Here is a 16,357-nt window from a genome sequence, read left to right on the forward strand (position 1 = left end):
CACACGCCCAGCAGCAGACTCACCCATAAATAAACACAGCCCCATCCGTGCACAAACACACTAACCGCTCCACCCACTCAAACCCACACACAAACGAACTGGGGACCAAGCCACCCACTCAGAAACCTCACCCTGGCCCCAGCCCAGGTCCCAGGCAGGGCCGGCTTTCTTCTCTGTGTCATGCAGTGATTCTCCCCATTCCGGCTCCAAACCCAGCCAGCCCCACCCCAGCTGTAATTACAGGGAGAGCTGAGGCTTCCGTGCCCAACCATGACGTCAGCCTGAAGCTTCGAGCAGAATGATCTCACCAGAGTTAAGTGGGGACCCAGTCACTCACTCGGGATGGGGGAGTGGGGGGCACCTCAGTCTCCCTCTCTCGGCTAGTGTGGGAGGGAGAGTGGGGGTCTCCACCAGTCAGCTCGGCACGGACACACGTGGCCCCCCCCCCCAGGCCCTGCCACCCCTGTAGCCATGTGCACGAGCCAATGCTCTGCACTCTGCTTCCTCACCTGCAAAACAGGGGTGGTGAGAACATCCCCGCCGTTGCTGCGAGGGTTCACCATGAGAGTGGCAGCCCCAGACTCCCCATGGAGGCAGGTACAGAGGAGGAGGCTGTAAACGATGGTGGCTGTTGCTCTCCATACTATTATTTTTAGCAAACGGCCTCATGCAGGCACTGCCTAACGTCAAACTGATTTCTCAACCAGTGACTCACTGAATTCCTTAACACCCCCACCCCACCCCACCCCACCCTGCAAAGAAGGCACAGCTAAGACCCTGCAGCCCACAGAGGGAGAACGGCCGGCCCAAATCACCCACCTGTTGTTGGGGACAGAGCAAAGACTGGAACCCAAAGCTCGGGGGGCGTTAGGTCAACGGACAATTTCTAAGTTCACTCTCCAAGCTATGGTGAGGAACAGGGAAGTCTAGCAGGTAGGTCCTCTCCGGGCCTCCGGTGCAGACCACAGACACACACCTCCTGATAATCGGCGTTATTAACAGTCATAACAGGACGACGACTACTAATAGAGGACACCACTGGTTAACACTTCCTACAGCACTCTCCTCCCAGGATTGTTGTTGTGGTTGAAGCCAGTTTAATATCTGGAAAGCACTTAGAACAGGGCCCAGCATACAGCAAGCCTTACGTAACTAAGAACTCAAAATTGACTATTATAAAAGTGTCAGTCGCTAAACGTTTAAGGATGGTCACCTCGTGTGGTCCTCATGACACACCCATGAGGTGGCTACTATTATGTCCATTTTACAGGTGGGAAAACTGACGGGCTCACAGATACCCAGGGGAATAATGTTACTGCGCTCAGAGGACGCTGAAGGCAAGCCGCTTCCGAGGTCGGCTTGTAAGGGGTGACAGCAGCCCAAGGCCACCTGCCTTCAAATCCACTGGGCCCCCCATCCCTCTCCTCTCCTTCTGTAGGTCCCCAAGGGGGGCAGGACATGCAGCAGGCTCTGGAGAAGGTATTACTGGGGTGACCGGGGCCTGGCAGGCGGAGGGTTATTAATAGCCTTGCAGGCCTTTGCACAGAGCGTGGGGAGGAGGATCCGGGGGAGGGAGCAGCGGAGAGGGGGCGGAGCTGAGCCCAGCGGGGGGGAGGAGAGTGTCCGGACAGGCTGGCTGGACTTGGACGCCAAGGCCCCTCCCCGCCCCCCGGGAGGCCAGCTGTTCCCTCAGCGGATTCTCAGGGACTGGTTCATCACCTCCGAATACTCCTGTGACAGGAGGCGCCTGCAAAACCCGCCCCCAGCCCCAAGCAGCAATAAATAGAAGGCTCTCAGCCCCGGAGAAGCAAGGAGAAGTTTCTAGGCCCGTGTCCCTGGGTTTATTAAGCTCCTGACGCTACTCCAGACATCTCAGCGGCTCTGGCTGAGAGCCTGGACAGCCTGGGAGGACAGTGACTGGCTGGTCTCCGGTGAGGCAGTGCGGAGAGGGGCCCTCTGGAATTCTGCTGGGCCACCTGGTGGTCGCCTGTGGAGTGTCTTTGGGCGCTGGGACCCCAGCCGGGTACACCCCCTCTGTCCTTGGCAGTGGATGGTTCAGCATTTTCTGAAACTGAAGAACAATCTCGGAAGGCCAGCACCCCCACATCACCTTGCTGTGTGACCTTGGGCAGGTGGCTCCCTCTCTCTGAGCCTCCATTTCTACTCCAGCTCAGCAGCCATGGCTGATGGTCAGATGCCCTTCTCCTGCCACTACCCAAGCCGCCTGCGCCGGGACCCCTTCCGAGACTCGTCCCTCCCCTCGTGCCTGCTGGATGATGACTTTGGCATGGACCCCTTCCCCGACGACCTGACCGCCTCATGGCGCAACTGGGCCCTGCCTCGATTCTCCCCGGGGTGGCCTGGGACCCTGAGGTCAGGCATGGTGCCTCGGGGGCCGACGGCTGCAGCCAGGTTCGGGGTGCCTGCGGAGGGCAGGAGTCCCCCACCCTTCCCCGGGGAGCCCTGGAAAGTGTGCGTCAACGTGCACAGCTTTAAGCCAGAGGAGCTGATGGTGAAGACCAAGGACGGATACGTGGAGGTGTCCGGTGAGTGAGGGAAAGGAGTGAGAAAGAACCCAGGAGAGGGGTGTAGGCCTCAGCCCCGGGAACAGCCAAGAGAACTCTGTTCCCTTAGAGGGTGAGCTGTGACAGCAGCGTGTGACACAGGTGACTTCAGGGCTCAGGAATGCAACCCAGAGAGCCCACAGAAGTTATCTTTATGGAAAAGCACTCCTTCCCCGGGCTTCCAGGAGACACCTCAACCTGACCCAGCTGCTCAGGCCTTTGGGTGCTGTACCCATCAGAGGAGAGGCAGGGAAATGCGAACCACGTCACATGCTTTGACAGAAAAGAATTCCTATAAAAAATAAGTTAAACAGATATAGAAGAAATACAAAGAAGCGATAGGACTCTTGGCACCCCCGGGGCACAGCACAGTCTAGAAGGGTGTGCCATGATAGAGCTAATGATCAGCACAGGTTTCAAGAGGAACACCTCCCCTTGTGCCAGATAAGGAAACTGAGGCAGGATAGTCACTGGAAGGGTACTAACTGGTAACCTTGTGCTAGGCACAACACTGTGCTTTACCTGCAACATCTCAGTTAAAACAACCAGAGGAGGTGGGGCCTGTTTGTCTCTTTTTACATATGGGGAAACTGAGGCACAGAACGGTTACAGTAACTTGCCCATGGCCACCTGGATTCAAACCCAGGCTGTCTTGGGAATGGGGAGGCCAGGAGCAATTTGATGGTTTGTTGAGCACCTACTGGGTATCAAGAACTGGGCTAAGACTCTTACATTCCTTCTACCAGATAATCCTCACTCACTCCAGCCCCAAGTAGCGGGGCTGTCTACCCCCATTTTACAGCTGAGGCGGCTGAGGCCCAAGCGGGACTTGTCCAAGGTCACGCCATGAGTCAGCAGCCAGCAGGAAGAGTCTGGGCCTGCCCTGGACTCCCAGGCCCAGGGCTTGCGCCACCTCCCAGCCTGGGAGAAAGGAAGAGGAGACAGGAGGCTCCGTCCCCATTAAGCAGGGCAGCAGGGGAACAGGCTTCCTCTCTCTTCCCTCCCAATTAACGCTCCATTAAAAAGAGTGTGTTCCTGGCAGGCTCCCGACCAGAAAAATCAATAAAAGCCATTGCAAAGCCAGGCTGGGCAGAGACAAGCCTGGCAGGGTGGCATGTAGGGGGAGTTTCAAAGCCTTGCAGGGTGGAATTATAAACATCAGAGGATTGGGGCCGGGTGGGGTGGGCCATGAGACACGCTGGGGCCACGTGCAGATGGAGGGGTTCAGCTAGGCCTTCCAGACTTGGCTGTGGAGCCAGGCCCAAGTGCTGAACCTGGGTCTGCCACGGACTGGCGGGATGTGCAAACTGCTTGCCTTCTCTGTGCTTTGTGTCCTTATCTGGACATCAGGGTTCCAGTGGCTACACAGCACGAGGACTGCTGTGTTAGGTGACCTGATGTGTGTCCAGTGTGGAGCTGTTGCCTGGAACATGAGGGATCAGTATTCTCATGGCTGTGACGTTGCTGTTACTAAAATGCTGGGCACAGAGCAAGGCCCCAGGAGACCCTCAATGGTAGATGCTCCTTGGAGACCTGGGTTCAAATCCTGACCCTGCCAGATGGATATGGACAAGAAAGTCTTCTCACTGCTCTGAGCCTCGCTTTCCTTATGTGCACAATGGGGAGTGTAATAATATCGGCCCTGCAAGTCTGTAGGGAAGATTACAAATACATGCAGACAATATATGATAATAAATGCAGAGTCTGTAAAAGAGGGCAAATAATAGTGTCTGCCCGGCACTCTGTAAATAAGGTGATTATTACCACCACCTCCCCCATCTTTGTTTTTTTTTTTTTTTTTTTTTTTTTTTTTTTTAAAGATTTTATTTATTTATTCGACAGAGATAGAGACAGCCAGTGAGAGAGGGAACACAAGCAGGGGGAGTGGGAGAGGAAGAAACAGGCTCATAGCTGAGGAGCCTGATGTGGGGCTCGATCCCATAACGCCGGGATCACGCCCTGAGCCGAAGGCAGACGCTTAACCGCTGTGCCACCCAGGCGCCCCTCCTTTCTAGGTGCTTCTTAATAACTGGGCTGTGGCAGCTCCAGGCTGAGATCCCACTAAATACCTTGTTAATCCACAGCTCCGCATGAGGCTCTGAACGAGTCATGGAGCCTCAGTTTCCGTATTTGTAAAATGGGGTTGTTGGGTGCTTAAATAAGACAAAGCCTTTTAAGGTTGTAAAAATGCCTCCCAGGTGTGCACTTAGCAACCTCAGCTTGACAGAATCCAAATCCCCTGAGAGTACATACAGAGACTCTCAGAAAATGGATTTAAGAAATCAGATGGGTATCAGGGCTCCATTTAAAATCAGTCTTTTATCCTACATCACATAACGACAGACCTATTCTTCCTCAAGCACCTGGTACAGGGCAGTGGGCTAAATGCCTACATATGTTGGCTCCCTTGTTCCTCACATGGACTCTCAAGGAAATATGGGTAGGTTTGTGATATCCACTTTACAAGTGAGGACATTGAAGCTCAGAGAGAGTAACTCACGTGAGATCCCCCCCCCCATCCTCCATAGCACATGTCTGCAATTCAAAGCCAGGCCTGCTTAGACAGTTCTGAGTCAGGATGGCTGGATTTTCTTCCGATTATACAGCCTTGGGCAAATCCTGCCACCTCTAGGTCCTCAGCTTTACTTAGGAGGAGTTGAACTAAATCAGTATTTGCCAAATGATACAGTTTAGGATATCAATAGGTATCCAAGAAATGCAGGATAGGTGGTCCAGAATTCTAAAAGGTGCCAGAGGAAACAAAATTATAAACAGCTCTCCTCCCTGCAGGACTTATCAGAGCTTTGAATAGTTTATGGATCTCTGGAGGCAGCCCTATCTTATCTGACCACATCTGAGTGTCTAGTTCCAGGGAAGTATTTGGAAAATGCTAGACTAGATGCTTTTTATGATGCCTTATCCTCCCCTATTCCTACCCTGCAGCCACCAGCCAAGAAATGTTCTCTTCATGGGCCACTGGGCCAGGTCCTGGCCAAGAAGGAACTGGAAAACCCAGAGGCCTTATTCCCACCCCTTCTCTTTAATCCCAGGGCCTCTGCCTCCCCTGGAAACAGCACCTTCTTTCTTTAGCTGGGCCAATGGCTTTCCCTGAAGTGCTCGTGCCTGCTTCTTGGCACCTACATTTCTCTGAGGCTTGTTGAAAAAATAGTAGCTGTGAGGGGCCTCTGGCTTGCCCTAGCCTCCAGATGAGTTCTTTTTTTAAAAAAAGAATCATAATTACTTTTTTTCTGTTTACAAAAATAAAATATTTCCACAGTAGAAAACACAGATAGGAAAGCAAAATAAGAAATTAAAAATCACTCATAATCCTTAAGCTGCCCCAATAAATAGATATTCAAATTATATGCAAATTAAGCTTCAAGATGAGCCTCGGGTAGCAACATCCATTTTCAACCAGGCTCCTCTTTATGGGAAATCTTGGAGCTGTGCCTGCTCAGAGATCCTCCCCTCCCTAACCCCAATACCCTATTTTCAGGGCATGGACAAGCAAGCTTAGCCTTTCGGAAGCAGCCCTTTCTCCAGACATCAAAATAAGCCACAAACCTTCGCCTTCACACATTTTTACAACTTACAAAGCAATTCTGTGACTCATTCGCATTTGTTCAGCAACCCAATAATTAGGAAGGTGTTGCCACCCCCATTTTAGAGAAGAATAAACCGAGGTTCAGAGAAGAGTGGGGATGTGCTAGGGAGGTGTTAGAGCAGGGACTGAAGTCCAAAACCTACACCCCTTTGCTCCAGCACTTCCAAGCTGTGTGACCCTCAGCGCATCACTTAACCTCTCTGAACTTCCGCTCCCCGTGCACAAAATGGTAATAACAAAAGTCCCTGCTTTCTAAGGTTGTCGTGAAAATTAAAGAAGTAGCTATAGCCAGGAGCTGGGAGGGGGGCGGACACCAAGCAAGCACTATTTAAGAGTCTGTTATTGCTATTTTTTTGATCATCATCACTGTTTGTTATTCTCAGGACACCAAGTGTGCAAAAGGGCTGAGTCAGAGGCACTGGCCGGTCCCCAGGGGAAGCAGACCTCCGGAGGCCCAGGCTTTGGGGAGGGTGTCGGGAACAGACGGTGCTCCCCTGGCCACAGGCCTGGGTTAGGGCTGGACAGTTGGTACTCATGCACTTGGCAGGTCCAAATCTACTCTCCAAGCAGCAGCACCTTCAGAGCATAGTGTGTTCTGGGTAACCAGGCACTCCAGTTTAAAAACGAATTCCTATCCGTGTACCCCTTTCTGCCCAGCCCATGAGTGAATAAACGGACACAGCATTTGCTAAGGGCACTTTAGCAATACAGATCAAGCCTCAGAAATTCTAGAACTTAGAATTTATCCTGAAGATGTCATCAGGCTGGATGCAAAGATCCAGCTGTAAGAATGTTCGGTGCAAGGAGTTTCTTTCTAAGGTCGGATACCCATCTCAGTGCCCAAAAGCCAGGGATTGGCTAAACGAACTTATGTATCAATACAGTGGAACGCTGTGCAACCATTAAAAAGTCACACTGTGGAAGAATATTTGGTGTAACACAGAAAAATAATTATAACACGTCAGCAAGAGATAACAGTTTTGAGCATAACATAAAATCTGACCCCATTTGCTAAAATACGTGATATACATCTATACTCTATAACATTTATGCATGCCTAAGTAACATAGAAAGAAAAGTCTGGAACTTATACAAAAATGTGGTTTCGTCCGGTGGTTTGGATCATTCATTTCTTTATATTCTACATTTTCTAGGATACCCTGGTATTTTCTTACAATCAGAACAAAGTCATTAATAAAGACATTATGAATAATTTTAAAAAGCAATTAATAATGCAATCACCTATAAATTGTCATTTTTTTAAAAACCTGGGCTGCCAAAACATCCCACAAGGTTATTTACAGTCTGCGTTCCAAAGCTTCTCAGAGCAGTGTCCCTGTGTACATGAGGGTTCTTGTCCGGGGAATGTGGCCCCACGGATGAGGAACAAATAAAGATAGGAGCTGGAAAGCTCCACTGGGCACTAATCTGGTTTGTTTAAAGAGAAATTAGAGAGGCGCCCGGATGGCTCAGTCGGTTAAGCATCTGCCTTCAGCTTAGGTCATGATCCTGGGGTCTAAGGATGGAGCCCCACGTTGGGCTCCCTGCTCGGTGGGGAGTCTGCTTCTCCCTCTGCCCCTACCCCCAGCTTGTGCTTACTCTATCTCAAATAAATAAAATCTTCAAAAAAAAAGAGAGAGAAATTAGAGGCTTTCTACATTAAAATGGAAGAAGAGAAAGAAGAGTGAGGAGCAGCCAGGAGGCTCTGAAGTTGCTATATAAATTGCAAGGTGATAGCCAGTCTGGGCTCAACCTTCATGTAATCTTATCTTTTTCCTTCCTGAGGAAAGAAGAACAGCCCTCCCCTGCTACCCTGTATAAGGCAAGGCAGGTGGAATGTGCCATTTCTTAAGGAAACCCCCCCCCCCCGCTTTGGAGACTCCGGGTGTTTTTGTTTTGTTTGTTTTCGCAGATTGAAGCATTATTTCCAGGCTATTCGTCCATTCTAGGTACAGATAATGTGGCTCAAAGAGCTAACTGCAAGCTGGAACAGGAAGAGGGGCGTGAGACCCCAGCACTTGGCTTGGATTCAGGGAGAGCTGGTTCAAAGCCCAGGCCTGCCATGTACCTGCTGGGTGACCATGGACCCATCACTGGGCCTCAGTTCCTGCCTCTGTAACCAAGGGGGAAGGAAGCCCACCTCAGAGCCAAGAAAGGCTCTGTGTGGCAAATCAGCCCTCAGCACCTGACCCCACTTCTTTCCTACCATCCCTCCTGGGATGCTAGCCTCCGGATTTGACTGGCTGGCTAGGGGGAAGGGGCGAGGTTGCTCAGGTAACTGGTGTCTCCAGACTGAGCCCCAAGCCAAAGGGTGGGGCAGGGGCTGGGGCACGATTAGAACCCAAGCCTGAGTCTTGACTGAAGTCCAGGGGACATAGATGCTTACATGTGGCATTCCTCTCCCTTCTAGGCAAACATGAAGAGAAGCAGCAAGAAGGTGGCATCGTTTCCAAGAACTTCACAAAGAAAATCCAGTGAGTCACCTGGCGGTGTGGGTTCCAGGGTTGGGGTGGAGGTGTGGGTAGTGTCTGGGACTCGAGATCTGGTGTGTCTCTCTCGGGCATCTCTCTTTCAAGACAAGACCCAGAGCAGGGAATTGAACCTTCACCCCTAAAGGGGAGAAGGCGTCACAGCAAACCTGCCGTAGGGTCCCAGGAAGGGGGACGTGTAAATTATGCCTTCACACCTGCTCAGTGCCCCCGTGAGGTGGGAATTAAAGATGCTACTTTGTAGATGGAGAGTCCGAGAAACAAAATGACTCATCTGTGATTCCCTGAAAATCGGGGCACTCTCTGCCCCGCGTGGTACGCCTGGGGAAGCTCTCCGTCACCATCAACTGAGACCATCCCCCGATGCCCAAATGCCCAATAGAATCTTGGGAAGGTTGCTTTCTCTCAGTGCCCCGCTACCGGAAGAGCATGCCACCTTCCCTAGAGCATCTGCAGGAAGGAAACTGAAAAGTGTCCTGACTTTGCTGTTTCCTCCCGGGGGGCTGTGGAGGCTGAGGCTTTGGGACACATGAAGGGCAGTTTTGCTGCGGGGTGTGCGAAGGGCTGAGCCCGGGGGAATCATGCCTGCAGCAGGAGGACCACCAGGCTGGGCCAGTGAATCAAAGCCAGCTGTAGGGAGGGAGCCTACGGCAAGGTGCTGTTGGGGGACCCCTCTTCCCAGACACGTGCTCTACCCAGCAGCACTCCGCTACGTACGTTTCTGGCCCCAAAGTCTTGTCCCAGTCAATGCATTTAATCTTCACAGTGGGCAGAAGAGACATTACCCTCCTTGTATGATGGGGAAACGAAGTTCCCAGAGGTGAAGAGACCTGCCCAAAGTCCTTACGATTCTAATTTAGAACAGCCCCAAACTGATCCTTGAACCCTGAGCGCAGTGCTCATGCCTGGAGCAAGGGATGCCCTTTCCTCACTCGTAAAAGGGATCGGGTGGGTGTTGATTCTCCGGAGTCACCAACTGAAAATGAAATGAAATCATGGCACGGCCACCAGGGCACAGTAAGTCCCCTACGTGGCAATTTGTTGTTACTATTATTGGTAGTGGTGTTGAGTCTTTACTCCATGCCTAGCCCTGGCAAAGATGTCCCCGGTCTGGAAGAGAGTGCGCAGGCTGCATTCTGAGGCTTCTTTCAGCTCTGGGGTTCTGCAGTCGCGTCTCTCCTGCCATGTGCCCAGTCCTGACTCACCCGGCGCCTCTGGAGTTCTTAGAAGCCCAAGGACACTTCCTGATAAGGCGAACTGCTAACTGTGTTTCTTCACGCTAGCTGGCTCGCCTGCCATCCCCAAGGCCCACACCTCTCCCTGGTACAGCAGCCAGATGAACCGCTGCTGAGAGGGAGAGGGGAAAGGAAAGGGGGGAAAAAGTGCAGAGGGAGCAGATATTTCTTGGAAGAGACTCAAATAAGGCCTCGGGATAGAGTCACAGGCAGGGCAATGCTGTGGAAGGGACTGAGCTGGAAAGAAGTCAGGGGTTAATCATCTTTATAAAACGCGGATGTCCCCATCTCTGAGACTTCCCAGAAAGCAGCTTGCTGGAGTGACTTGGCCAGACAGAAATGCCTAAAGCTCTTCAAGGCACAGCTGGGGTCCAGCAACTGAGGGGAGCTGCTTGTTACAATACTGGACTGCCATTGTCCTGAGCACCCCCGTGCCCTCCCTAGCCAGCCTGGCCATCCTGACCCTGTCCCCAGGACCCTCCGCACCTCCCCACGTTCCAACAACAAGGGGTCCCTAGCACCCTACTCCATCACTGTGGCACATATCCATCCATTCTGGTTGGTCACCGTCCCTCTGGGCCAGTTGCTAAGTATTTTGAAGCTCCTCTGGACACAGGGAGTCCTGGTTCCATGATAAAGAAAGTGGATAACTTGGAACAGATCCCCTGAACTCCTCTGAACTGCCCTGAGCTTCTGTCCCCACATTCCCTCATGGACATAGCTGTGATAGGGAATGAGAGGAGGCGTGTAAAGCACTTAGCATGAGGTCCAGACTCAGTGTTCAGTCTGTGGGGACTAATATTAAACTCTGCAAGGCTGGAGTCACGTGAGAGCAGCTGGGACCTCCTGGGACCCCCTGGCTCTGCTCAGACTCTAGACACCAAGGATGGTCCTGGCCCATTCTCAGAAGGCTCCATTGCCTATTCCAGGAAAAACTCCGGTCATCAGAGGTCAGGGAAGCTCCTTCAGCCAGACTGAGATCCTTGGAGATTTTCTCCCAGGCAGGATGCTACAGCTGTTTGCCTCTGCCACAGCTAAGAAATTCTCCCTGACACATCCATCCCCTTGTAAAAGGCGCCATTTTGACCGGATGAGGGGGAGCAGGAGAGGTCTTGGAATTTGCCGATCAGGTTGGGGGCAGGGCAAGTTTGTAGATGGGATCTTTCCACACCCAACTTGGATGAGAGGACAAGAAGCAGGGGACACAGGAAATCATCACTGGAAGATGCTCAGAGTCAAAGCAAACTTTAGTTCCTTGCTCCCTATCTTCCCAGGTACCCGTTCTGCCATTTACTGACATCTGCAGTGTATCAAGAGCCATGTGGAAAGGGGGTTAGGTTTAATATTATTTCACTCTGAAAAGAATCCGATGAAGTAGGTATTACTAAGTCCATCTTATGAATGAGAAAACTGAAGTTCAGAGGGATTTTGGAATTCTACAAAGGTCACACAGCTAGTCATGAGCCAGATCTGGGATTTGAACACAGATCTTCCCACCTTCAAAGCCCATGGCCTCCTACCTGGTTAAGGAAGACCAGATTGTTGTCATTCACAGACCATCTTCAACTACATTTTGCCTTATGTGCTTACATTCCTGTATTATTATTTGCTTAAGATTTCTTTTCTTTTTGATCACGTCACTTTTGGGAAAGTTAAATTCCCATTACTAAAATGTTCACTGAAGAGGGCAATCATAAAACAAATCCAATGGAAGAAAAACGCGGTTGAATAGGTAGCATTGTCTACCTAAGGGTCCAAGCCTTAGATCACCTCTCTCTTTCTTAAAAACAGAAAACAGTGAGGGACAGAGGCTAAAGGTATTGAAGTCAACACTTAGCTGAAATGTTTCTTTGGATGCAAATGGAAGGATTGAAAAAGAATGCAAAAGGAATAATTTTCCCACCATGGGGGTTCAACATAAGGTCACCTGGTGAGAGACCCTGAACAAGCCTATTCCTACCTCTGGCCTCAGTTTCCCCAGGTGTAATATGAGAGCACTGTCCTGAACAACCGAGATTCTTTTGGGTTCTGACCCTTGTAGCTTGGTGATAGCACAACTTGTGCTAAAATACACACAGCCATCAAGCCCACTTGAACAGCCGGTAACTGCAGTAACAATGTAGGCACTCACACTTATTGAGCACTTACTGTATGCCAGCACTGGGCTAAGAAGCCTTTTGCTTTCATCATCCCGCGTAATTCTCTCACAACCTTAAGAGGTAGATACCATTAACCCACTTTTCCTATAAGGAGGTAGGTTCAGAGAGGCTAGCTCACTAGCCTGAGGTCACACAGTCAGGAAGAATCAGAATTGGAACTCAGGTCTGCCTGCCCGTAAAGCCCGTGCTCTGGATCACGGTGGCCCTGCCCCATCGCACCAGGTGTGCTATGGGTTAGCATGCAGATAGTTAAACAGAGTTGGCCCATCCCCAGCAGTGGGAGGGAGGTCCAGACTTTTGGCCTCCTCTGTGCTTCACAAGTTTGATTTGGCCTCTGCCCAAGTTCCCTCTTTCTCTTCCCTCCTTCCCAGCGGGTCCCTGGTTAATCTCTGCGGCTCTAATTTCGCAGGAGTCTCCTGGGTAGAGCTGCTCATGTGGCTCCATGTTGCTGCTCACTGCAAAAACTCCCCACCCGCTTCAGGAAGGATCCTGCCCTGGCCAGGAATGGGTCTGCCTCCTTGCTTGGTTCTTTGATCAAAACCTCTGCATTTCTAACAGGCAGGGCCATCCTGGACCAGGGGAAAGATCTATGCTGATCGACCCTCCTGGCTTCCTTTTTTTTCAAAAGTCTGGTGCCAGGGGAGGCAAAAGAATATCACGATCAGTCGCTCTGAGTTTGGAGACCAAGATTCCCATTTCCATCTGCTTCTTTCCGGCAGTGTGACCTTGGGCAAGTCACTTCACCTCTCTAGCCTCGATTTCCTTGTCTGTAAATGGCGACAGTAACAAAACTTCCCTGGTGGGATTATTGTTAACAACTAAAGGAGATGATACACAGGTGAACTGCCTGGCACATAGAAAGTGCTCAGAAGGTCATACTTCTCATAATCTTTATTTATAATGGCAGCCCAATGAGGCCATGAACACGTTCTCACAATTCCGATAGTTAGTTGAAGGAACCATGTCTCAGATTGTCTCTTTCACCCAAAACAATAAAAAAAATCATTAAAAAAAAATAGCTTCAGAATTGGAACCCAAGTTGGATTAAGAAATCCCTTTGAGGTTCTCACTCACGGGGCCTGCCACTTGATTTCCTCAAGTCTCTCTTAAATGTTCTGTGCAACGGGCAAATTAATTCCTACCTATTAACCACTCTGGGCTCTTTGTAAAGTTCTAGCCAGGTCATTTCCTATAAATGTGCTTTGGGAACAAAGCAGTTATGACCTGTTAAGGTGTGACCCAAACTGAGGCTCATTCTAAGCATTGGAGAGAATGTTGCCAGGTGGCCAGGCTGTTGCATCATTAATTCACCAGTAATGCGTTCTGTAGTAAAGCGCTTTCAGCAGGCACATGGCAAATGAAAGGGTGTTACCTGCTGGGAGTAACACCTTACTTGCATTCTATAACGGGATGGTAGTGGTGGCCGTTTCTTCCAGCAGCCGGTCCACTGTGGACAGAGACCTCAACCAAAGCCCAAACATCTGGGCCACAGCGATCTTTTCAGCGATCTTTTGGTACACTATATTACCATTTGCAAAGCGTGTCCAGACTCTGTCTGGCTTCAAATACTATACAAGTTTTATATTGCTATCTCCATTTGCAGATTAGGGCATAAACTCAGAGCAACTGAGTGACCTGCCCAGGATCGCACGGCTAGAGAGGGGCAGAGCCGGGCTTCAAATCAGCGCCATCTGCCCTCAGAGCCTAAATTCGTATCAAAGCTATTTTCTTCCAAATGCACAAAAGTTTGTTTAAGCTCTATGAAACAGAATACAGGAGTAACATCTTGTGCTTCTCCTAGGCTCCCTGCAGAGGTGGATCCTGTCACGGTCTTCGCCTCGCTTTCTCCAGAGGGCCTGCTGATCATCGAAGCTCCCCAGGTCCCCCCTTACTCACCATTTGGAGAGAGCAATTTCAACAACGAGCTTCCCCAAGACAGCCAGGAAGTCACCTGTTCCTGAGACCCCAGTCTTGGCCCGTCTTTTCCCCTCCCCAGCCCCAGGGCTTCTCTGATTCCAGAGTACGTGACTTTAGCTGAATTCATAGATTTAGTGTGACTAAAATGTTAGGGGTGGGGTGGACTGACCACCAACTCTCTGGCTAGGGTAGTGGTAGGTGTTTCCACAGGATGGCGCAATTGGCAGGTCATGCTCAGTTGCCTTTTCTTTACCTTTTCTCTCATGATGACAATGTTGCCCATTCTGTAGTTGCAAAACAGATAGAAGGGGACATGACATTTCACACTGTATCTTCCCTTGCAGCTAATGCAAGGGTTGCCTCTCTCTGGGGACCTCCCTGTCACCCAGATTCCTATTCTGGGTTCCCACTTTCCATGCCTGCCCTATGGTTTGGTGGATGGAGCCCATTAGCTCACTCTCCTGCAGCCCTGGCCTACGAAGGGTGATAGCTAGGTCTTACATCCGCGTATGGGAGTTACCCAACAGCCCACATGAAAACAGTGCCTTCTGCTCTTCACCCAAGCATTTATATAGCATGTTCCCAAGTCGGCACTCCCTGAGGACTCTGGAAGCCCATTTATTCTCTGGCTAAAGTCCCCCCCTTTCTTGTGCCTCCTATGTCCAATTTGGGATTTTAACAGAGGGGGCTGTCTCCAAACAGCTCCACCAGGAACCAAGCAAAGGCCAGACAGACTGGCAGGCAGGCTAGTGGTATTGGTATTATGTATATGAGTGGGACTTGTGTGTCATTGTTATTTGAATTGTGCTGTTGTTTAGGGAGAAATAACAGTAAATAATAATAATAATAGTAATAAAAGAGCTGATGTTCTTAGCCTTGTGTTCTTTTTTTTTTTTTTAATATTTTTTTTTAAAGATTTTATTTATTTATTTGACAGAGATAGAGACAGCCAGCGAGAGAGGGAACACAAACAGGGGGAGTGGGAGAGGAAGAAGCAGGCTCATAGCGGAGGAGCCTGATGTGGGGCTCGATCCCATAAAGCCGGGATCACGCCCTGAGCTGAAGGCAGACGCCCAACCGCTGTGCCACCCAGGCGCCCCTGTGTTCTTCTTTTGATGGGGAATGCTAAATGCTATACCATTTAGGGGCGCCTGGGTGGCACAGCGGTTAAGCGTCTGCCTTCGGCTCAGGGCGTGATCCCGGCGTTATGGGATCGAGCCCCACATCAGGCTCCTCTGCTGTGAGCCTGCTTCTTCCTTTCCCACTCCCCCTGCTTGTGTTCCCTCTCTTGCTGGCTGTCTCTATCTCTGTCGAATAAATAAATAAAATCTTTTAAAAAATAAATAAATAAAATAAATAAATAAATAAATGTTATACCATTTAAAGATGCGATATCAATTAGGAATGCTTGTAGCTACCAATGATATGCAACAAATAGTGGTTTAAATAACATAAATATCTATTGTCTAACTTTTCAAGAAGTTTAGAGATGAGTGATTTGAGAGTCATTTTTTCAGTTTATATGCCACCAAGAGCCAGAGATCTTTTTCCTCTGCCATCTCTGACAAGTATACAAGATCTGTCCTCATGTTTGCAAGATGGCTGCAGCAGCTCCAATCATCTCACCTTCACATGACCACGTACAGGAAGAGAAGGGAGGGGTAAAAAAGTCTTCTTATTTGGCTTTCTCTTTTATCAGTGAGCAAGATCTTTTCCAGAAGCTCTTAGAAGACTTCCCCTTTTATCTCACCTACCAAAACTGGGCCACATGCTCTATCCCTGCAGCCAATCCCAGTTAATCCCCATGACTCCCTAAGAAGTAGACATTCATTTTATAATGAAGAAGCTGATGCTAAGTGATTTTGGTGAGTCACAGGATAATAGCAGAACTTGAACCTGGATGTTTGCTTTCGGAAGAGTTCACGAGGGGCTTCTGGGCTGCAAAGGCATCATCAAGGGTATCTCTAAACGCCCAAATGGCAGCAAAGGTCAGTGAATATTTCCTGAACACCTACTTGCTGGGTCCTGCACTAGAAGCCAAGGATATAGCAAACAATGAGCCAAAATTTCTGCCCATACAAGCTCAAGGACCCATAATAGGAACAGGCAGATAAAAGCAGGCCTGCCCCTCACTTAACTCCTTCCGTGTACCAGACACCACACTAGGGTTTCACATGTCCTCTCAGTTCCATTGCTCAGCAAGTCTCTGAGGTATGTTCACCTCTCACCTCCACTTTACAGATAAGGCAACAGAGGCACAGAAGCGTTAAGGACACTGCCCCAAAGCACACACCTAGTAAGCAAGGGGCCCAGGCAATCTGACTCCAGACTTACTATGAAATAGGACCTTGTTTGCCTTTCTCTCAACAAAGAAAATGTAAGGGTGGTT

The 16,357-nt window shown here is 50.0% G+C and overlaps 1 protein-coding gene across 1 annotated transcript; it reads left to right on the plus strand.

Moving 5' to 3' along the window:
- The first annotated feature begins 1,705 nt into the window (after positions 1-1,705).
- Positions 1,706-14,542, plus strand: HSPB8 (heat shock protein family B (small) member 8). The gene is made up of 3 exons (XM_002919673.4): positions 1,706-2,546; positions 8,579-8,642; positions 13,853-14,542. The coding sequence occupies exons 1-3, from the start codon at positions 2,180-2,182 to the stop codon at positions 14,010-14,012; spliced, it is 591 nt and encodes a 196-aa protein (XP_002919719.1). The 5' UTR covers positions 1,706-2,179; the 3' UTR covers positions 14,013-14,542.
- The last annotated feature ends 1,815 nt before the right edge of the window (positions 14,543-16,357 follow it).

Source organism: Ailuropoda melanoleuca, chromosome 12, assembly GCF_002007445.2.
Source record: "Ailuropoda melanoleuca isolate Jingjing chromosome 12, ASM200744v2, whole genome shotgun sequence".
NCBI classification, from domain to species: domain Eukaryota; kingdom Metazoa; phylum Chordata; class Mammalia; order Carnivora; family Ursidae; genus Ailuropoda; species Ailuropoda melanoleuca.